At 38.7% G+C, this 24,849-nt stretch overlaps 1 protein-coding gene across 8 annotated transcripts in view; it reads left to right on the plus strand.

The window, feature by feature from the left end:
- The window catches only part of LOC140725529 (uncharacterized), a 467,652-nt gene that overhangs the window by 188,222 nt on the left and 254,581 nt on the right, over positions 1-24,849 (plus strand). For 7 of the 8 annotated variants that reach the window (XM_073041107.1, XM_073041104.1, XM_073041102.1 and 4 more), the window contains one exon: positions 12,703-12,802. The exons of the other annotated variant lie outside the window; for it this stretch is intronic. In XM_073041107.1, the coding sequence (XP_072897208.1) occupies positions 12,703-12,802 (100 nt within the window). The remainder of the gene's footprint in view (positions 1-12,702; positions 12,803-24,849) is intronic. 8 annotated transcript variants of the gene reach the window in all.

The raw sequence follows: 24,849 nt of genomic DNA on the forward strand, positions 1-24,849 counted from the left end.
ACACATAGCAACATGGAGAATTTTAAAAAGATTTCCCAAGATACCATGAATGTTGAAAGATTAGGTATTATTATAGATTGGAGTAACATAATTAAAAATAATGACTAATTTACTGAATTTTTTAAGTTTTAATGCTAATGGGCTTAATGGACCGGTAAAAAGAAAAAGAATTTTAACATACATTAAAAAAAATGAAAACAGATATAGCTTTTTTACAAGAAACACATTTAACAGACATAGAACATCAGAAATTAAAAAGAGACTGGGTTGGAAATGTTATTGCAGCTTCATTTAATTCAAAGGCGAGAGGAGTTGCAATTTTGGTTAATAAAAATTTACCAATTAAAATACAAAACGTATTAATTGATTCGGCAGGGAGAGATGTAATTATACATTGTCAATTTTTTTCAGAACTATGGACTCTTATGAATATTTATGCACCAAATGAAAATGATGTAAAATTTATACAAGCGGTCTTTTTGAATTTGGCTAACGCACATGACAAAATATTAATAGGTGGAGATTTTAACTTTTGTCTAGATCCAGTTTTAGATAGATCAACAAAGGTTGTCACAAAATCAAAAGTAGTAAAATTAACTCTCATTGATGAAAGACCTAAATTTGATTGATATATGGAGAAGAATTAATCCAAAAGAAAGAGATTATTCATTTTATTCAAATAGACATAAAACATATTCAAGGATAGATTTTTTCCTATTATCAATGAATATTCAAGATAGAGTGAAAAATATGGAATATAAAGCGAGAATATTGTCAGATCATTCTCCTTTGATAATGACAATGATAATAATAGATAAAGAGGAATCAATTTATAGATGGAGATTTAATTCAATATTACTAAAACGTCAAGACTTTTGTGATTTTATGAAAAAGCAGATTCAGTTCTTTTTTGATACAAATTCACATTCAGTTGATGATAAATTTATATTGTGGGAAGCAATGAAGGCATATTTGAGTGGTCAGATGATAAGTTATACGTCTAAAATTAAGAAGGAATATATGATAGAAATAGATCAATTGGAAAAAGAGATTACAAAATTAGAAAAAGAATCTCAAAGAAATATGACAGAGGAAAACGAAGACAACTTATTAATAAGAAGTTACAATATAATACACTCCAGACATATCGAACAGAAAAAGCAATTATGAGAACTAAACAGAGATATTATGAACTAGGTGAAAGATCACATAAGGTCCTTGCATGGCAGTTAAAAACAGACCAGACTTCTAAAACAATAAATGTAAATCGAACAAGAGTAAATAAAATTACTTATAAACCTTTAGAAATTAATGAAACTTTTAAGAATTTTTATTCTGAGTTGTATAAATCAGAATCACAAAATGATAATGTCAAGATAGAAAGGTTTTTATCACAAATAACTCTTCCAGAATTAAATACGGAAGAACAGAAGGGATTAGATATGCCTTTTACATTGAAAGAGGTCGAAGAAGCCCTAGGATCACTTCAAAGTAAAAAATCTCCAGGAGAAGATGGTTTTCCGCCTGAATTTTATAAAAAGTTTAAAGATTTATTAATTCCTCCTTTTATGGAGTTAATACATCAAGCGGAAAGAACGCATAAACTTCCAGAATCTTTTTCGACAGCTATTTTAATAGTATTGCCAAAAAAAGATAGAGATCTTTTAAAGCCAGCATCATATAGACCTATTTCTTTATTAAACACTGATTATAAAATAATAGCAAAAATCTTATCTAACAGATTATCTAAATACTTACCAAAATTAGTACATATGGATCAAACAGGATTTATTAAAAATAGACAATCAGCAGATAATGTAACTCAGTTATTTAGTATAATTCATTTGGCGCAAAAGAGGGAGGAAATGAGTGTGGCAGTTGCTTTAGATGCAGAAAAAGCATTTGATAGATTGGAATGGGATTTTTTATTTAAGGTATTGGAAAAATATGGATTAGGAGTATCTTTTATAAAATGGATTAAAACCTTAAATACTAATCCCAAAGCTAAAGTAGTGACAAATGGTCAAATTTCAACGCCATTTCAGTTAACAAGGTCAACTAGGCAAGGTTGTCCATTATCACCTGCTTTATTCGTGTTGGCGATAGAACCATTAGCTGAATTAATTAGAATGGACCCAGATATTAAGGGTTTCAGAGTTAATCAGGAAGAATACAAGATTAACTTATTTGCTGATGATGTTCTGCTTTATTTAACAAACCCATTGCACTCGTTCCGTAAATTATCCTATAGATTAGAAGAATACGGGAAAATATCAGCTTATAAAATAAATTGGGATAAAAGTGAAATTTTACCTCTTACTAAAGGAGATTATAGTCAATGTCGATTAATAACTCAATTTAGATGGCCGGCAAATGGTATAAAATATTTAGGTATAAGAGTTGATAATGATATAAAGAACTTATATAAATTAAATTACTTACCACTATTGAAAAAAATTCAAGAAGATCTTGATAAATGGATGGTATTACCAATAACATTAGTAGGTAGAGTAAATACCATAAAAATGAATATATTCCCTAGACTACAATACTTAATTCAATCACTACCAATACAACTACCCCAGAAGTTTTTTCAAGAGTTAAACAAATATGTGAGGAAGTTTCTTTGGAAAGGTAAGATGTCAAGAATATAGTTGGAAAAATTGACATGGAAATTTGATCTAGGAGGGTTACAACTTCCAAATTTTAAGAATTATTATAAAGCAAATCAACTTAGATTTATTGCATCTTTTTTTTTTGAGAAAGATAGACCGGCATGGATTAGAATAGAACTAGATAAAATAGGAGAAAATACACCAGAAGATTTTATATATAAATGGGAATCTAAATGGATACGGGAAAAGAAAGAATCTCCTATATTAAAACATTTGATTGACTTATGGAATAAGATAAATGTTGATGATGAGACAAAAAAATCTTTATTAGCAAAGAGATCTTTAATTCAAAATAGACTTATTCCTTTTACAATGGATAATCAACTTTTATATAATTGGTTTCAAAAAGGGATTAGATATATAGGAGATTGTTTTGAAGGAGGTATATTAATGTCATTTGATCAATTAAAGAATAAATATAAAGTATCAAACAACACTCTTTTTTGTTACTTCCAACTAAGGGCTTAATTAAGAGAAAAATTAGGTCAAACAATGTTATTGCTGAAATCTAATGAAATAGAAACTTTAATTCAAAAAGGAAAGATTAAAAAATGTATTTCTTGTATGTATAACGATTCAAAAACAGGCAATTAAACAAGGAGTCCATAAGTCAAGACAAAAATGGGAAAGTGACTTGAATATTAAAATTGAAGAAACAAATTGGTCAAGACTATGTCTTGATAGTATGACAAATACAATAAATGTCCGGTTAAGATTAGTACAATATAATTTTTTACATCAATTATATATTACACCACAAAAAATAAATAAATTAAACCCAAATTTATCCGATCAGTGTTTCCAATGTAACCAAGAAATCGGTACTTTTTTACATTCTACTTAGTCTTGTTCTAAAATTCAACCTTTTTGGACAAATTTAAGAGTTTTATTGGAACAAATTATTGGAACACAACTTCCACGTAATCCAATATTATTTTTACTAGGCGATATTGAAGGGATAAAACCGAAACCCAAATTGAATAAATATCAGAAAGAATTTACAAAAATTGCACTGGCAGTAGCCAAAAAGGCTATTGCAGATACTTGGAAATCGGATGCATACTTAAGTATAGATCGTTGGAAGAAGGAAATTTATAGCTGTATTCCACTTGAAAAAATTACTTATAATTTAAGAGATAAATATGAAACATTTTTGAAAATTTGGTGCCGTTATTTACAAAAGACAGGATTAAATGTATAGGTGCTCCGAAGATGAAATAATTGGTTAGTTGGGGAAAGAAATAAATATATATACTAATGTTATTACGAACTCCATGGAACATGTGGGGATCTTCCGATATCCAGGCACTCTTTCTTTTTTTTCTTTCTATTTTTTTTCTATAGGGATGTTGGGGGGAGGGGTTAAGGGGGAGGGGGGAATGGGTATATATATTTTTTTCATATATTTTATTTTATTTCTGTAATTATTTGAAAACTCAATAAAAAAGCGTTTTTAAAAAAAGTACTAAACCCACACTCCCCCATAACCCTCCATTTTTCTTTCATCCATGTGCCTGTCCAAGAAGCTCTTAAATACCCCTAATGTTTTAGCCTCCACCACCATCCCTGGCAAGTCATTCCAGGCACTCACAACCCTCAGTGTAAAAAACTTACCCCTGATGTCTCCCCTAAACTTCCCTCCCTTAATTTTGTACATATGCCCTCTGGTGTTTGCTATTGGTGCCCTGGGAAACAGGTATGACTATCCACCCTATCTATGCCTCTCATAATCTTGTAGACCTCTATCAAGTCCCCTCTCATTCTTCTACGCTCCAAAGAGAAAAGTCCCAGCTCTGCTAACCTTGCTTCATATGACCTGTTCTCCAAATCAGGCAACATCCTGGTAAATCTCCTCTGCACCCTCTCCATAGCTTCCACATCTTTCCTATAATGAAGTGACCAGAATTGAACACAATTCTCTAAGTGTGGTCTCACCAGAGGTTTGTAGACTTGCAATGTGACCTCTCTACTCTTGAACTCGATTCCCCTGTTAATGAAGCCTAGCATCCCATAGACCGCCTTAACTACCCTAACAACCTATGCAGTGACCTTGAGGGATGTATGGATTTGAACCCTAAGGTCCCTTTGTTCATTCACACTCTTAAGTAACTGACCATTAATCCTGTACTCAGTCTTCTGGTTTGTCCTTCCAAAACGCATCACCTCACACTTGTCCGGATTGAACTTCATCTGCCATTTTTCTGCCCAACTCTGCAGCCTGTCTATATCCTCTGGTAACCTTCGTCAACCTACAGTTCCATCCACAACTCCTCCAATCTTCGTGTCATCCGCAAACTTACTCAGCCATCCTTCCGCCTCTACATCCAGGTCATTTATAAAAATCACAAATAGCAGGAGTCCCAGGACAGATTCCTGCGGCACTGCACTAGTCACCGACCTCCAGGCAGAATACTTTCCTTCCACAACTACCCTCTGCTTTCTTCCTTTAAGCCAATTTTTTATCCAAATAGCCATGGTTCCACTTATCCCATGCCTCATGACTTTCTGGATGAGTCTCTCATGAGGGACTTTGTCAAATGCTTTGCTAAAGTCCATGTAGATTACATCCACTGCCCTACCTTCATCATTTTTTTTTGTTACCTCTTCAAAAAACTCAATCAGGCTCGTGAGGCACGATCTTTCCTTCACAAAGCCATGTTGACTATCCATGAGTAGACTGGAGGGCAAGTGGGCACTGTACAAAAGGATCGGGTTGCTGTTGAATCCGAGGGGGCCCAATCTGCTTGTGAGCAGATTTACTCGATCTATTGTGAGTGGTTTAAACTAATATGGCAGGGGGTGGAAACCAGTATGATAGAGCTGAGGATGAGCCAGCAGGTTTACAAGTAGGTAATGGTGTAACATGAATGTAAGGAAGGACAAGCCAATGATTGGGTACAAATGCAGACAGAGTAAAGATTTAAATTGTACCACAGAGACAAAATTCAAAAGGGTGAAGAATGCAGGACTGAAGGCGCTATATTTAAATATGTGTAGCATTCAGAATAAGGTGGATGAACTTGTGACACAACTAGAAATTGCTCAGTATGACATTGTGGGCATCACTGAGTCGTGGCTGAAAGAAGGCCATAGTTGGAAGCTTAACATCAAAGAATAGTGTGTATGGTGTGTTGGCATTCATCCAACTGTAGGATTGAGTTCAAGAACTGTGACATAATGTTATGGCTATATGAGACCTTAGCCAGACTCCACTTGGAGTACTGTGTTCCGTTCTGGTCACCTCACTGCAGGAAGGATGAGATACTATAGAAAGAGTGCAGAGGAGATTTACAAAGATGTTGCCTGGATTGGAGACCAGGCCTTATGAGAATAGGTTGAATGAACTTGGCCTTTTTTCCTTGGAGTGATGGAGGATGAGAGGTGACCTGATAGAGGTGTATATGAGATATTAATCGTGTGGATAGCCAGAGGCTTTTTCCCAGGGCTGAAATAGCCAACACGAGGGGCCATAGTTTAATGGTGCTTGGAAGTAGGTGCAGAAGGGATGTCAGAGGTAAGCTTTTCATGGTTTGTGATGGTTGCAGTCAGAATCCATCCTGGTTGCACAAACAGTGCTGTGAATCCATTGTTTTATCAGATCTATAATTACTAGGAATGATTCTGGTACTGACTTATAATGAAAAGTACACCACCCTATGGTTTTTAATTGCCAATATGTGCTGACTTTCATGCACAATAAACTGAGCATTGGTATTGGGCAAGTCTAAATTTCGTAAAGCTTTCTACCTGCCCAGCTGCATACAGATGTAGTCAGAGATTCCGTGCGAAATTGTGGTAAACTATCACCGCAAACAATGAAGAGGCAAACAGAGATGAAGCTGACTTGAGGGACCAGCCATGCTGGTGTGTTGCAAAGTCAGAGTGTTACATGTTCGAGATGGTGTCGCTGTCAGAGATGGAGTTGGACGAGCAATTTGGAAAAGAATTGAGGCAGAGGAGTTTCGATGCCTTACGCCTAAACCGGGTGTGAGGTTGGATTGCTCTAAAGACCAAGCCAATTTGGAGAGGTTGAAAATGGCCTTGGGCTAGTAGCGAGGCTTAGGCCCAGAGTGTATCATGGTGCTTGGGCCCAGGTACTTGCATACAGCACAATCCAGTGTCTGGATGATTGAAATGCTGACCCAGATAGTTTGGAAAGATAGGGTGTCGGGATCAGAGGTGAGGGGGGGGCTGATTTTGCTCACTATTCTACAATGTTCACTCCTCTCTCCTTGGTGAGACAGCTTCCACTGCTACGGGCTTCGTGTCTGTGAGCTTTACAGGGATTTGGCCTGCTATATGATGGACTGAGGCTTTGGGCCTACTCTGTCTACTCCAGGGATTCGTGTCTATGGATGCAGTTTGGTTCAGAATGCTGTCACTTGCATGATTTGTGTTTTTTTTTTCTCTTTCTCTGCATATTTGGTGTTGGTCTTTCTTTTTCATCAGAGTTCGTTCAAGTTCCTTGTTTTTTGACTGCCTGTAAGCAGAGAAATCGCAAGCACGTATACATTCTTTGATTATAAATGTATTTGAGCCTTTTGGATCTTTAACTCTTTTGCTCTATCTTTGAAATTTCAGCAGAGTCAGAAGGTTTTGTCTGGGAGATTAACGCCTTGAGGATCATCCAAACAATTTTGTGCCTCATTTATCAATATCCTATAGAGCTTTGCACACCTGTGTATTTAATGGTTTGAGTTGATCACTTGATTAATCTGTCATCCAATCTCATATACCTTTAAGCTTCATACTGCTCAGTGTCCATATCTGAATCTTTGAACATGTCTTTATATAGTTGTAGCAGCCTACTCAAGCCTAGCTATGAAGCATTTAATCTTGTATAAATATCCTGAAATCTTTCAACCAGTCACTTCCTAGCAAAGTTAGGCTGTTAGTTTAAAATTGGTAGAGTTGACTTTCACTAATCCAACTACCTGTAATCCAGTTCCTTCGATAATCTGGCACTGATAATCAAATTTTCCGCATACCAATCTGCTGCGCGTTGTTTTGTTTGTGCTAGATCTGTTCATGTGTTGGCATGCTCTTGTAAGCACAGACAGGCGATTCCTGCTTGTTTTCCTGCATTTATTAATATCATTTACACTTTTTTTAACCCCAGTTATGGCCCCAGTGAGTAAAGGAAATGCACCGCGTGCTGCGAAGCAAAAACACCGCACATTGTCCATTAACGATAAGGTTGAACTCTTAAGAAAACTGGACAGTGGTGTATCAGTGAAAAGCTTGTGCGAGCGTTACAACTTTGGCTTTTCCACACTGTGCGATATGAAGAAATGAAGAAAAATTACTACATTCTTTTTGCTGATATTGGCTCAAAGAAACAGATGTGCATAAGAAAAACAGTGAAAGACGGAAGAAGTTCAGAACTAGATGAAGTGCTGATAATGTGGCTTAATCTTTGTGTAAGTGAAGGTGTTGAACTATCTGGAGATATAATGAAGGAACAAGCAAAAGTGTTTCATGAAGAACTAGGGCTAGATTATGAGTGTGACTATGGTGAAGGCTGGCTTCATTGGTTCAAGCAGCATCACGGCTTACAGTGTTGTGCAGTGTGTGGTGAAAAATGTTCAGCAGAGAAGGAAGCAGCAGCAGAGTTTGTTGACGTGTTCGCCAAGTTAGTCTCCAATGAAAAATTAAGCCCCGAGCAGGTGTACAATGTTGTGCCAGTTTCAGCACCAGTTCCTGACGCTTCACTCATTTTTCAAGATGAAATGTGATGATCCTGACAACCCCACACTTGCAGATATGTAACTTTGCCTGAAGGTATATTAAACCTCTCACTTTAGAAGCAGAAGTGCTCAACTTTTCTGTTTAAGTTAATTCCTGTACATTTACCTGTACGCTTTATTTTATCTGTGCCTGTACAGTATATTACTTTATTAAAATTTCACTTGCTACTCATTTAATATTTCTGTTTCATTATTATCTAACTTGTGCTGATATACATGATATTTTAAAGGTATAATGAGGTGGTTAGCTATTGCTTAATGTGATCCTTCTGTAATTCGGCATTTTCACTAATCGGGCACTCCTCAGGTCCCAGTGGTGCCAGATTAGTGAAGGTCAACCTGTAGTTTCCCTAATGTAACAGGTAATGTCAATAATCTTGTACAAGTCTTGATTATTGATCTTTAATTGTGAAATCACTGTTTATATTATTACGGCTGGCATATATAATATTCAAACTGCCGTCCTTCCTTGCCTTCCTTTTCAGTGGCTTTAACCTCCATTTTCTTTTTTTCTGATCCAATTATTTCCCTTCTATTTGAGTGTCTCTGCTGTGATTTGCTGTGTTCTCAGTTTTCTTAATATATTTTTTATGCTTTCTTTTCTACAAACAAAAAAAAATACAGCACATTCACAAAAACCACGACCTTAACAAAATCAGATTAAATATTGAGTAGCAAAAGGGAGAAAAATATAAAGGCAAAAGTAAACATACACAGCAGAGGTACATCGCATCAAAAAACCTCAGTCCTCACCCCGTAAGAAAGACCAATACAGGGCCCCATATCCTTTCAAAGATGTCCCCTCTGTCCTTATTACATAGTCTCAGTCTCTCCAAATGTAAAGCATTTGCCAGTTCTCTCTGCCACAGATCGTACATAGGCACAGAGTCCATTTTCCACATTTGCAGGATTAACTTCTTAGCAATTACCATTCCAAACAATAGCCATTTTTTCATACTTATTGGCTGAAAATAGGGAGCTTGTTGCTCCAACGGTGGCTATGAGTGGGTCTGGTTCCCACTGCTTCCCATAAGCCTCAGGGAAACAGTAAAAAGTACTTTTCCAGTATGCATAAAGCTTACAACATGACCAGAATGAATGTGACAAGTTACTGTTCTCAGATTTACATCTACTACAAACTGGTGAAACATCAGGGTAGAAGCTATGCAACTTTTCTTTGGAATAATGGGGTCTATGTATTGTTTCAAACTGTATGAGTCTGTGTCTGACGTTGACTGAACGATCATGTATACTCTTTAAACACTCATCCCAGACCTCCTCTGTCAGTTCTACACCCAATTCATCCACCCATGCCTGTTTAAGACCTGCAGTATTCACCCGAGCTTCATTATGTAGGATCTGATAAAAATAGGATACGGCACTACGAGTAACCGGATCAAATTTATTTATTGCCTCCAGCAACTCATGTTTGTCTAAAACTTCGAAATTAGGTATATATTTCCTAACATAATCTCGAATTTGTAAATATTTGAAAAAACTAGATGCAGAGATATTGTAAACTGCTTGTAACTGAGCAAATGAGGCAAATGTGTTCTCAGTTTTGCATACAGAGTCTATGTACCATTCTTTGTGGCAATAAAGCATTTTACAGTTCAAAATTGTGCTGAGTTAGAATCAGAATCATAATCAGGTTTATTATCACCGGCATGTGTTGTGAAATTTGTTAACTTAGCAGCAGCAGTTCAATGCAATACATAATATAGAAGAAAAAAATAATAAATAATTAAGTAAATCTTATTCAGTATACTTTATACAGTATATGTATATTGAATAGATTAAAAATCGTGCAAAAAGTAAATACTATATATTTTAAAAAATGAGGTAGTGTCCAAGTGTCCAATGTACATTTAGGAATCGGATGGCAGAGGGGAAGTTTCCATGGTAACAGTCAGGCTTTCCCATCACAGCTTATTTGATTTGTGCCACTTCATGCTAACATGATCTATACATTGGAGCTGCTGACATTTTATCTATTTGTTTCTGGTTAAGATGGCATCGAGCTGCCCTATCCATTGAGGTCGTGACTCAGGACAGTTGATTTTTCAGGTTTGTAGGGATGGTTGTGGGGCAGAGAAGAGGGGAGTTGAAGGTCAGGGTCAGTAAATGAAGCATCAGGCAGAAGATGGAGTCCAGGTCAGAGCACAAACACCAGTGATTCTTGTCAACAGGTGTCAGGTTGGCAGGCACTGAGGATGAATACCAGTGAGTTCCATGATCAGTGACTAAGGTCGGTAGCCTCTGTGAATGAAGGCTGGTGAGTGCCCACCCCCCCCCCCCCCCACCCCCCCACACGTGAGTGAGTCCCAGGATTGGAGGCCTGTGTGAGCAGAAGAGGAGGCAGGAGTGTTGTTGAGCACCCTCCCTCCACCCGCCCCCCCCCCCCCCCAGTCGGTAAATCCCAGGGTTAGATGTCCTTGTGAGTCTGGAGGCCTGGAGCTCAAATTCCAATGATCAGTGAGTCCTGGGGTCAGTACCAAAGGTCAAAGCCCAAAGGTTGAAAACTGAAGTGAGTCGGGTAGTCTAGGTCCAAATGAAGAAACCCCTTGTTTGAGTGTCCGGAGTTTAGAGGCCCATTGTCTGGCAATCGGAGCCCCAATAGCATTTCTGGAAGTCAGGGGCTAATATCTTTGTGTCCGGGCCAGTAACTGGAGGTTGGAGGCCCAGAGGTGGTCCATCCTGGGGCTGGAGGCTTGTCTATAAGTGCTAAGAGCTGGAAGGGAGGAAAGAGATTCCGGCTTCTTCCCCCTTCCTTTCCACTTCTGATGAAGTGGCTCCACCAGAAACAGCAACTGTTTATTCATTTCCTGCTGAGTTCCTCCAGCATTTTGTGTGTATTTTGTTGCTGTTATTTTGTTTTGTAGTTGTTGTTCGTTATGCTTTGCTGAACATTGTGGGCATACTATATTGGCAGTGGAATGTGTGGCAACACTTGTGGGCTGCCCCCAGCACATCCTCAGGTTGTGTTGATTGTTAATGCAAATGACACGTTTCACTGTATGTTTTCATGTACATGGGATAGATAAATTAATCTGAACATCTGGTCTGAATCTTCTGTTAGTCTACATACAGCCTTTGCACTGAAATGCTGTGCTGGCTGGAACTCCCTACTTAAAGACTACTTCCACTGATGAATGCCAGTTTGAATATTAGTAACCTGGACTTGAAGTGTTCACCCATAATCCCACATTACAAACTAATATGAAAACACACCCATTCCATATTAGGGGACTTTTTTTACTTCCAATTGTGGGTTTTAAGTAGGTTCTCGACTTGTAACTTCACTGTTTCTGATGATAGTGAACTAAACTAGTTTTACAGTCGCTCCAACACATTTTGTGTCCTCAGAGGCAGAAATAGGTGCATAAACAGTATTTTGTTTCTCGACTCTGCCTCTAGCAACAAGTTCTTCTTGCATTGCTTCTGAGATTTTCAGTCTCCCTCCATCAGGGACAGGCCTGCCATTTTCTTTGTCTGCTGTCTGACAGTTCTCAGGTTGGTTATTTGCCTTCAATTGTTTTGCATGCACAGTCTTACTTCCTTCATGCTCAAGTCTACACTTCAATTTGCTGAAATTGATCATGAGTATCATGACTCTCCAACTAACACAGACTTTCACTTTTTATAGCTGCAATTCTCTGACTGCAAAGGAGTAACTTCAGGAACCCTGTGCACCTTGTGAAGATAACCTGCACTCATTGGTACTATGGCAACATGCCTTAAAGGGTAGTTGATAGCTATTAAATCCAGCCACTATTGGAACTTATTGGGTTGGGGTAATACTGATACAAGCATGACAGCACTGACTCATGCAGAAGTATTGAATTTCACTTGAGATCCAAAAAAGGGGTTGGTGTAGTTTCACAGAGCAGAAGCCCAGGAAGTTACCAGGTTTGGCTCAGAATGTCAGGGGAAAGAGAATGTTGATCTCGCTCATTGTAAAATCATGGTAGAACATTCCACTGCCACAACTCCAAACTTCTTGGAGTTGCCCATCAGCCAGCTAGTTCGACTGCCGAAGGGCATGATAAAATAATGCAGCCCTCTTGACAAAGAGGTGCAACTTCTTCCAGAAAAGGAAATAGTCATCTACCAACTTAACCACATCAGTTCTAAGTATAGTAAGCAGCTTATTTAAATACTGGAAATCAATTTAATGTCTATGAAAATGCTTGTGTCATGTAGTTGAATTTCTAAACAGTTTAATCATGTTTCTCATTTAGATTTGCCCAATCCCAGAACTTTCGTCTTCTGTTTTGCAGGTAATGGTGACCTTTGTTGTGGGCTCTGAAATCCATCAAGAAATAAGCAATGATTTCTCCTGCATTGGAAAACCCTTTCTAATGGGCACTGTTGCACTTGGTATGTATTTTGCTATACGATTTGGTTCAGAATTTAAAATATTTTTGAGTATTTTTGTACTAAAAACGATGTGCATTTGCACAGTTTTGAAGGAGTAATTGAACAAAGATCCTTAGCCTAATCAAAGAACAAATTATGATATCACTAATCACATTTCTTGAGCTGTCATTGAGCTACTGGATAAATAAATTAGCAATAGAATAAGGGGCTCCAAGGTTTAAGTAATAGATTCAGTTCCCAGTAGCAATTTGCCTTTAATAAGCTTAGTATCTAATGTAATCTGTCTGAAAAGGAAGGAAAACAAATTGTTGGCCAATTTCTTTTTTCCTGGAGATTGATGAAGTGTTCAGCACTCCCAAAGGTTATTGATGGATAAATAAGAGCAGATACCATGCTTTTCTAAACTCAGCATTAAATTGCACCATCCCTCTCTCACTTCTTGAAAAAGGAACAGCTCTCTCCACTTAAAGAAATTATTTGGGGCTGCAGTTCATATATTTGAGTAGTTAGTATTTTATTAATGTTGCTTTCTGTAAGAAATGACTCATGTTCAAACAACTAAGAATATGCATACTTAAATAATTGACATCAATTTAAAACAGATTCTTCATGATTATAATTGTAACAAAAACATAACTACTATTTTTGTAGAAAGAACTACTTATTCTTCTGGCCTAGTCACTAGAAAAAGTTCTTGAAATTCAAGCACAATATTCCAGATGCGGTCTCACCAGGGTCCTGTATAAATGGACCATGACATCTCTAAACTGTTATTCAAATCTGTTTGCAAAGAGTCTAACATATCTGCATTCCTTATTCATCTGCAAGGACACTAATGACAGTGATTACCAATATCTTTTTTGGCTTTGGAGGGGAAATGCCTTCCTATTCGAAATAACCTGTCAAAGTGGATTGTGTCACACATTTTTTCCATCTGCCGTGCCTTTGACCTTTCACTGAGCCTGTCTACACTCCCCTGATGCTTCTTTTTATCCTCCTTGCAACATGCATTGCAATAACAAGTTGAATTTAACTGAGGTGGAATGAATTCAGGCTGTGGAAAGGTGAAGCTCTCTGGTGTTGTGTTGAATGGGATGAAATGGAATAATCTCTCAAAGCGATGAAGGCAAAGAAAACACTTGCCTGGAAAATGGAGCCTGCGTTTGCCTGGGATGCTAAAACCAGAACTGTGTTTCACTCTGTCACAGAATTGAGCAACCTCCCCCTCCACACAATATTTAAATGCTTCTTTTGGAGGGTTAGTTCTATGAGAAGAGATCAAGCAGACTAGGTCTATATTCTTGCATTTAGAAGAATGAATGCTGATCACAAAACTTACGGAACTTTAGATAGGGTAGATGTTCCATTTGACTGAGTTGTCCACAGCCAAGGGTCACAATTTGTAGATCAGGGCTTGGTCATTAGGGTGGGACCCCAATGGCCCTGTAATCTCTGAGGGTGATGAGAGAGCATCTTTCAGGAGGGTGAATCCACATAAAGCATTTGGCACAGACAGCATACCTGGTCAACTACTGAAGACCTGTGCTGGTCAATTGGCTGGAGTGTTTATGGACATCTTCAGATTCTCACTTTGGCATTCTGGGGTATCCACTTGCTTCAAGTATATTGGTGCCTAAAAAGAACTTTGTATCATTGACTATTGTCCAGCAGCATTTACATCCAACATGGCGAAGGACTTTGAGCGATTTGTCATGAAGCATATCATCGCTGCCTGAGGAGTGGCCTGGATCCACTCCTATTTGTCTGTCATTACAATGGGTCAACAGCAGATGCCATGTCATTGGCTCTTCTCTTTGCTCTAGAACACCTGTACAATGAAGATGCTCTTCATTGACTACAGCTCAGCTTTGCACACTATCATTCCCTCAAAATTCAGCACTAACTCCGTCCTGGGTCTCAGTACCTCCCTGTGCAACCGGATCCTTGATTTCCTCACTGACAGACCCAGTTACCATGAATTGGCCAGAACATCAGCATCGGTGAGCCAAAGGATTCATCCCTGCTCAACTCTAATGCCATCCCTCAGTTTGCTGATGACAGCACTGTTGTTGGCTGAATCAAAGTAACGTAACAGTGAGACTGAAAATCAGGTTGAGTGGTGTCACACCAACAACTCACGCCAGCTAAACCAAAGACCTGATTATCAGCTTCAGGAGGAAGAAATCAGAGGTCATCATGAGGGAAACAGAAGTGCAGAGGATCAGTAGCTTTAAATTCTTTGGCATCTGACCTGGGACCAACTCATATGTCTTTACAAAGAAGGCACAACAGTGCTTCTACTTTCTTTGGAGTTTGCATAAGTTTGGCATTGTCAAAAAGTTTGACGTACTTCGATAGATACCCAGTGGAGAGTATTCTAACTGGTTGTATTATGGCCTGGTATTCAAACACCAATGCCTGGAAACAGGGAAGACTACAGAAAGTGGTGGATACAGCCCAGTCCAACACAGGCAAAGCCCTCTCCACTACTGAGTGCTTCCACACGATAGCAGCATCTGCAATCAAAGACCCTCAACATCCAGGCCAATACCCTCTTCTTACCCTATAACCATCAGGCTTCTTAACCATCATGAATAACTTCACTGGCCACTGCTCTAAACTGAGTCTACAACCTGCAGTCTCACTTTCAAGGACTCTGTACAACTCATGTTCTCAGTATTATTTTTATCTGCACACCCTGTCTTTTCAACATTGATTGCTTTGTCAGTCTTTTGTTTGTTTATGTACATTTTTCATATATTTCTATTGCATTTCTTTTTTCTTGTAAAAGCTTGCAAGAAAATGAATCTCAACGTAGTATAACATATGTGTACTTTGATAATAAATTTACTCTGAACTTTGAACTTCAGTTAATATTTTCTTATAGACACAGAAATCTTTACCTATGTGGCAGTGGAAGCTCATGATTAAAGTCTGATAGATTTCTGTCTATTAAGAGAAGTGAACTATTCCGTCTATTAAGGGAAGTTGCTATGCAGGACAAGGTTTCTGTGGTAAAAGGTCAGCCAGGATGCAGCGAAGTTACAAAAAGGCATGGCCTACGTTTATGTTTCCGTTAACTCTGCAGGTGTCTAATCTTGGGCTTGCCACTACCAATAAGATCATGTTACCTTGATCCTACATCTGTTGCTGTATGAAAGGATGATTGTTTGTACCAGGTTGTGCAGTTACCCTCCCAGTACCCATGTAGTTAAAAGGAACCTGAATCCATGTGTAAAATTACCAGCACGAGCGGTGATTGATAAGTTCGTGGCCTAAGGTAGAAGGAGTCAATTTTAGAAAACCTAGCACATTTATTTTTCAACATAGTCCCCTCCTACGTTTACACACTTAGTCCAGCGGTCGGGGAGTATACAGATCCCATCGTCGTAGAAGTCGACATCTTAGACTTCCAGAGGTAGTCGACAGCAGGGGTGATTGATAAGTTTGTGGCCTAAGAGTTATACAGCTCTCATTACATGCACATGCAATGCAACTCTTTGAGTGATTCTGCAGAAAGTTTGAAGTTAATAACTCATCTCCTTCTACCTTAGACCAGGAACTTATCAATCACCCCATGCTGTGGACCACTTTCTGGAGGTCCAAGATGCCGATTTCTACAAAGAAGGATCTGTATGCTCCACGACTGCTGGACTAAGTGTGTAAGCGTAGGAGGGGACTATGTTGAAAAATAAATTTGCTAGGTTTTCTAAAATTGACTCCTTCTACCTTGGGCCATGAACTTATCAATCATCCCTCATATATTTTATTGGTTTCTTCTGTGTTTTATTTACGAGAATAAGGAATCTACTGAGGAACTTTAAAGATTTAGTTGTTTGATTCACATTTTGGGCAACACAGGTCTCCATGACAGGATACATAGGAAGAAACATGATGCCATTGTCAAGGAGGTTATGGGTTAAGCATTTGGTTAGAAGCCAGTAATTTGGTTCATCATAAGACTGCACTTGTAGACAATGGGGAGAATAGAGTATGAGCACTGTTATTGCAGATGGTGACCCGATGCAATGACTGGTTGAGTCAGTTAGATGTGAAAGTATATTCAGCCCAGATTTGATTACCTGTGAAGTGTCAAACACATTAGCCATTCATTAATCATGGCATTTAGATCATTCAGCCCACTATCTATGTTGGTTGTAAAGGAGCCTGAACCCATTAGCTCGTAGTGAGTTTGTAGTCCTGCAGATTACAATTCTTTAAGTACACATCAAAGTATTTCTGTGCATGTTGCCACAGCTCAATCCTACTGGCAACCAGTAACTATTGGCATAGTTTGAGTGCCGTACCCCAAGTGAAACCAGGACAAAATACAGGATGGATGCCTTCCTCTGCAGAGATCTCAGCCTGCATCTCTTGTGTTTAACTTCAGTTGTTGTGCTTGGACCAAGTCTGTGCACAGAAATTAGTGTGCAGTTGTCTTGGAGCCACTGATCATTGGCCCAAGACTTCACATTGTCAAGTCTGGATGATAGCTGGTGTGCAAAGACCAACACATATTAAAGGAATTCATGTACCTACATCTTCCTCTGTTCAGAACTGCAGTAAAAGAATATGAAGAATTGAGGAAGAACAGGAGAATGTATTGCTTGCTTCCTAGTAACTTAGAGAAAAGTGGTCCTGTGATTGTCTGTACCAAACCAATTTTAGAATCCTAGAACTATGGGGTATTAGTGGAAATAAGGCACACTTGCTTTGTATACAGCTATAGACTTCTCCCTCTGAAGCTTTCTGCACTCTTTACCTCTCTGGTATCTACATAAGGCCCATTTATCTCTTCATCATTCCCTTCAAAAGATTAACATGAGCAAAAGATTTTCATGTTCCAAAAAAATCTGAATATAAATTCCTTCTGCCGCTTTCTTAATTTCTTTTTGTGATCAATTTTAGTGATGCAAAATCGAAGACATTCAATCTGAATGCATCACAGTTCAGTATGGCACCTGCTCTGAGAAACTGGGAAAAGTTATGCTTGGCAGAACATGAAAACCAGTCTCCCCTCTACAAACTCTATCTATACTTAATCTCTGCCTTAGTAAAGCATAATCAAAGAATGCACCCACCCCAAACATTCTCTCCTCTCCCCTCTCCTATCATACAGAAGCCTTGAATGCATGTACTGCCAAGCTCAAGGAGAGCTTCTACACACTGTATATAATACCACTGAATAGTTCTTTAGGATGACAGGATGTGCTCTTGCCCTCACTATCTACCTCGGTATGATCTTGCACCTTAAAATCTACCTGCACTGCACTTTCTCTGTCAGTGTTACACTTTATTCTATATTCTGTTATCATTTTACCTCAATGCATGGCTTAACAAATTGTTCTGTATGAACAGAATGTAAAGCAAAGTTTTTACTATATTTAGTACATGTGACAATAACATTCCAATTCCAATAAGCAGCATATTAACCACTATTTGAATATACAGTACATTGACTGAACTTCTAGTCAATGGCAGTTGACGCTTCCCTTTCCTTGTCTTGATTTGAAGTTATTTATCATTTTGAGTTCAATTTTACAGAACTTTTCTGTCATATCCCCTCATCACTTGATCTTGCCAGCCTCTCTAACACTTCATTTAGAAAGTGCTCATTTCTATCCTGTTTAAATCCAAACCCGTCAATTGTGGCTGGTCTTGAATTAAACAATGAAATGTAGACGTGAGGACTGATGTTAGATTCGTTTACTACCAACTTTGAAAAGTAAGAAATGATTTATTTCTTTAGACTTGGGATAAGAAATAGCACACTTGTATGTTAAATTGAAGTGAAGTGAATTGAATTGACTTTATTTCTTATACATCCTCCACATACATGAGTAGAAATCTTTACCTTATGTCTCTGTCTAAATGTGCAATGTGCAATCATAGTAATTTATAATAATTTATAATAAACAGAACAGTCAATGTAACATAGAAATACACTCACATCAGCATGAGTTAATCAGTCTGATGGCCTGGTAAGAAGCTGTCCCGGACCCTGTTGGTCCTGGTTTTCATGCTGTGGTAACATTTCCTGGATGGTAGCAGCTGAAATAGAGTGTAGCTGGGGTGACTCGGGTCCCCAATGATCCTTCGGGCCCTTTTTTGCACACCTGTTTTTGTAAATGTCCTGAATCATGGGAAGTTCAAAGCTACAGATGTGCTGGGCTGTCAGCACCACTTTCGGCAGGATCCTGCAATTAAGGGAGGTACAGTTCCCACACCAGGCAGTGATGTAGCCAGTCAGGATGCTCTCAATTGTGCCTCTGTAGAAAGTCCTTAGGATTTGAGGGCCCATACCAAACTTCCTCAACCGTCTGAGGAAGCTGTCCTACACAGCTGGTATGTACAGACCACGTGAGGTCCTCGGTGATGTGGATGCTGAGGAACTTAAAGCTGGTAACCCTTTCAATCCCAGATTCATTGATGTCAATAGGAGTTACCCTGTCTCCATCCCTCAAGCAATCCACAACCAGCTCCTTTGTTTTTGCGACATTGAGGGAGAGTTTGTTTTCTTCACACCACTGTGTCAGAGAGATAACTTCTTCCCTGTAGGCCACCTCATTATTGGTATAAGCTGGAGGACAGTTCTCGACATTAGTATTTTGTGTAATTAATTCCAATTTTAAGATGAACTTCCATGCATTTCCTCATGTTTTATGACTACAAGTTCACCCCACAGCTATTTCTATCTCTGATTCATTAGAAATTATTATAAAGGTGCAATTTTAGGCTAAATGGGATTTTACGGTTAGCTTCAGTATCACGTACATGAAGATTGAATGTCTTAAGGATCATTTTTAACCTTACCACTTGAAACATACAACAGTACAAAACAAGAACAAGCTCTTTGGCCCACAAAATCTGTTGACCATGATAATTTTTTCAACTATTCCAATCTAGCTGCACATGACCTGTATCCTTCCATCCTCTACCTGGTGCTGTGCTTGTCTACATGCCTGTTCAATGTTGCTATCATATGTGATTTAACCATTCCCATCACAGTACACTCCAGGCAGCAGCCACTCACTGTGTTGAAAACTTGACTCATAAATCTCCTATAAGCATTTCCCATCTTACCTAAAACTATGCCATCCAGTCTCTGACATTTCTACCCTTGGCAAAAGACTCTGACTGTCTGTGCCCCTTATAATTTTACAGACTTCTGTCTGGTCTTTCCATAGCTCTGATGCTCCTGAGAAAACAATAAAAGTTTGACTGAACCTCTCATCCAAGGAAGATCATGGTCAGCCTTCTCGGCACTTTCTTCCAGAACTGCACACAAAACTCCAAATGTGGTCTAACTAAGATTTCATACAACTGCAAGATTACCTGCAGCTTTTATACTCAACAGCCTGACCTATACAGCAAGTATGCAGTAGGCCCAGACCTGTTGCCACTGTGGATTTGCAGCCTCTGTATATACGTACTCCTGAGGGTTCTACCATGTGCTGTATATTTTTTGTTTATTACATATGACCTCTCACTTCTCCAGATTAAACTTCATCTGCATATCGCCACCCAAATTTCTAACTGGTATGTATCCTGCTGTATTCTTTAATGACCTTTCTTACTATTCATAACTCTGCTAATTTTTGCATGTCTACAAACTTACCAATCAGTCCACCATATGTATCAGAAACATCAGCGGTCCCAGCACTATCCTTGCAGAACACCGGTGATCAGAGGCCTCCATTCAATGTAACACAACTCTGTCACTGCTCTTTGTTTTCTGTGGCCAGTGATCACTCTGTCTCCTCCTCCTTTCTAATCCTCATGGTAAGCAATCTTGCTGAAGACTGAAGAATATGCATGGCGACAAAAATTGTTTTGCCCTCTGGTATCCTGCTTCATTCTCTCAGTCTTCAACCTTCACCTGAGCAGACATGAAGAACAATGACAAACACTAGAAAGTCTGCAGATGTTGGGCATTCAAAGCAACACACACAGAATGCTGGAGGAACTCAGCAAGTTAGGTAGCACCTATGGAAAAGAGTAAACAGTTGATGTTTCGGACTGAGACCCGACAATGTTCTTGACCCATCACTTTCCTTTCTTAGATACAAAAAGTGTTGTGTGAGGTTGCCATCAGGATTTGTCACTTGTTACCAAGGCCTGAGCAAGTAATTCAGCCCATCCTATGAAGGCAATGGCCAGAGGACCTGCAATCAAAATGGACCCAAATAAATATTTTTAAACATTCCTTACTGAAATAATGGAGATATGAGAAGAAATCAAACAACTTCAACCCATTAAGTGTGAAGTGGTTCATTTTGTTAGGTCAAATATGATGGCAGAGTATTAATGGTAAGACTTTTGGCAGTGTGGAGGATCAGAGGGATCTTGGGGTCCGAGTCCATAGGACGCTCAAAGCAGCTGCACAGGTTTAACTTCCGTGGTTAAGAAGGTGTACGGTGAATCGGCCTTCATCAATCATGGAATTGAATTTATGAGCCGAGAGGTAATGTTGCAGCTATATAGGACCCTGGTCAGACCCCACTTGGAGTGCTCAGTCCTGGTCGCCTCACCTGGAAGGATGTGGAAGCCATTGAAAGGGTGCAGAGGAGATTTACAAGGATGGTGCCTGGATTGGGGAGCATGTCTTATGAGGATAGGTTGAGTGAACTCGGCCTTTTCTCCTTGGAGCTACAGAGGATGAGAGGTGACCTGACAGAGGTGTATAAGGTGATGAGAGGCGTTGATCATGTGGATAATCAGAGGCTTTCTCCCAGGGCTGAAATGGTTGCTGCAAGAGGACACAGGTTTAAGGTGCTGGGGAGTAGGTACAGAGGTGATGTCAGGGATAAGTTTTTTACTTAGAGAGTGGTGAGTGTGTGGAATGGGCTGCCGGCAGGGACGGTGGAGACGGATACGATAGGGTCCTTTAAGAGACTTTTGGACAGGTACATGGAGCTTAGAAAAATAGAGGGCTATGGGTAAGCCTAGTAATTTCTAGGGTAGGAACATGTTCGGCACAACCTTGTGGGCTGAAAGGCCTGTATTGTGCTGTAGGTTTTCTATGTTTCTACTTCCCCGTGCTTTATAAGTTACAGTTAAGTTTTTGTTGTCCAGAGCTACCCTTTTTACTAATATGAAAGTAAATTTATGCTCTTGCTAACTTACAAGTTTCCTGCATGTTTCAGGCAGGTTATGAGTATTCTGATCAATGGCCAAGTAATAATGCTGCTACTTCGCTATGTGGTGCCCACCCACACTGCATCAATTCCCATCCTGAGTTGGAATTTCCTCTGTGCATAATTTTAAATCTGTTAAGTGTAGATCTGCTCAATTTTAACAGCTTTTAAAGCTAACAGATAAATCAATACGTTGCAGGAAAAGCGAAACATGAACCAATGAACGAAAAATAGTATATTGAATAAATTAAACCCTTAGGACAATTTGTTGGGATTTTATGTGTTTCTGCATTCTGGCTACCAAATTGAATAAAGATGTGTAGATTCATAAAAATGCATCCTTTTGGATTGACATTGGGAAGCGGATGATAATGATAAATGGATGGGTTTTATCTGTAAAGCGCTCAAGAACAGCCCAGATATTAAAAGGATATGATCTTCACCATCATTATATAGAGTATTACTTAATATTATCAATAGTGCAAATTTCATTAAACTTTGGGGCAGTGACAACATACTACACTGAATGTAATCTTGACAGATTAACAAAATACAGAGCGGTGCACCAAGTTTAACTGTTGACCTCTAACATTGAAGAAAGATGATAATCACTTAATTTACATAAATGACTGACATATCTTCTTAGAACCAGTACTGGGGACTTCATAAACAATGCATTGTTTTTAATGCAGTGTCTATTTATACAGGAATATGCTGCATTTTGTGCATAACAAAATCTTCCAAACAACACAGAAACTGGTTGATTTATGTCTGTTGCTGGTCAGGATCAGTTTGGCTCCATTAAAAGTATATATCTTCTGTCGAGCAATATTGGTCTGAGGATGGATTTTTCCCATCATGTTTCTTGAACTATATTACTCTAAATCAAATTTCAAAAAATGTTTAGATCATTTTTTCAATTTAAAAGTTCAACTGCCTTTTTGTGAGTAATTCATTTGATTATATTTAATGAGTACATCTGAGCATTAAGTTCTCAGATATTTTTGCGCAAGTTATCCAGAAGGCCTTACATTTGGCTAATTTTATGCTTTGTTGAAGAACTTATGAAATCCCCACTGCTGTTACTCAAGGTGCCTAATTTCAGTTAAGTTATTTCCCACTGTTCGTAGGATGAAATGAAAGAACCTTGTCACAAAGGCAAATTTAGCTGCTTTAATGATATAAAATTTTAGATGCATATATAAATTCAGCCCATAGTAAAAAGCAAGACTTTAAGACTATTTCATAATATGTTTCAGAATGAAGACAATTATCACATTGTCCACAAACTGATGAAAAGCTAGGAAGCATGAAAACCAGTTCTGTGGATTTCACTGCTGGTTCTCATCTACATTGTGTTATGCAGCAGAAGTCATCACTCTCAATATCCAGTCACACTGTGCAATGCATTGCAAGATTGGTACCCTCTGGTAACCGTTGTTCTGTAGCTGCCAGGTTCATGATTTTTAACTTTCCATCACTTTGCTGTGAAGCAGCAATCTTTTTGGAAGTCAGGAAACCTATATCCTCATTTAGCAGATCTCGATGGTGCATGTACTTTTGTGCCCAGGTCATTGACGTTACTTTAAATAGATGGAATTTAGAAAGTTGCATAGAACATGGAACATAGAATAGTACATAATTTGGCCCACTTTGTTGTACTGAACTAGCTGAAAAGCAAATCAAAAACACTCAAACACTAATCCCTTGCCTGTTCTCCATCTCCCTCTGGTGCTCCCCTCCCCATTTCTTTCTCCCTAGGCCTCCCATCTCATGATCCTTTCCCTTATCCAGCTGTGTGTCCCTTTTGCCAATCAACTTTCCAGCTCTTAGCTTCATCCCTCCCCCTTCCTGTCTTCTCCTATCATTTCGGATTTCCCTGTCCTCCTCCTACTTTCAAGTCTCTTAATATCTCTTCTTTCAGTTAGTCCTGACAAAGGGTCTCGGCCCAAAACGTCAACTGTACTTCTTCCTATAGATGCTGCCTGGCCTGCTACATTCCACCAGCATTTTGTGTGTGTTGCTTGAATTTCCAGCATCTACAGATTTCCTTGTGTTTACACAGAATATCAGACAGTGCACTATACGCAATTAAATGATAGACTTTATGAATCTTAATCTGAATATAGGATTAGTAATGAAAATAAACAAACAAAAAAAAGGGCCCAAGTCGAAGTCAAAGTCCCCGTTGGAGCTCTCTCAGTAGTCATTCTTCCACCATTGGTCTCCTCTGAATGTCGCTGACCTTCAGACCCTCAGATCCCAGTCCACTCCGTCCGGTGGTCTACCAGCTCTCTCCACACGCGTCTTCCCTCTTCACCTCTCCTCAGCAAAAGCCCACTAGAAACCCGGCTCCCAGACACACAAGACAGAACAACATTTCTCCCATTGCATAGCCACTGAATTCCAAAGTCCCATTATCTCCAGTCATAACTCAAACATTGCTGCTACAGAGAAACCATTACCTTAACAGTGGAACATTACATAGAAGCCATTACATTGGCCTTAGCAGTGAAACCTTACAGCATGTTACATATGTTTTGCTCATATTTACCAAGGGTTATAGTTTACTAAATGTTTTATTTTGTCCTCAATGCTGTGCTGTTCAGCAATTTTGTTTTGTTTTGCTCAACTAAGAAACAACTTCACAAAGACACCTGATGATTTGCTATATTATTGGCAAACATTTCAGAAGCGAAACTCCTTTGAATATTCTTTAAATGCTAGAGATGTGAAAAAGAAAGGATTATGTGTGGATATAAGAGCATAACAATGACTGAGGTGACATTTTTACTCAGAGTTGTGCACTTAAACCTAGGTACACATAAGTGGATGTTTCTAAAGTTAATAACTTTCCATCATGCAAGATTCGCCACAGAAACTGTGAGCATCTTTTCAATCTCCTCATAA

The sequence above is a fragment of the Hemitrygon akajei genome, chromosome 3 (assembly GCF_048418815.1).
Source record: "Hemitrygon akajei chromosome 3, sHemAka1.3, whole genome shotgun sequence".
Lineage (NCBI taxonomy): Eukaryota > Metazoa > Chordata > Chondrichthyes > Myliobatiformes > Dasyatidae > Hemitrygon > Hemitrygon akajei.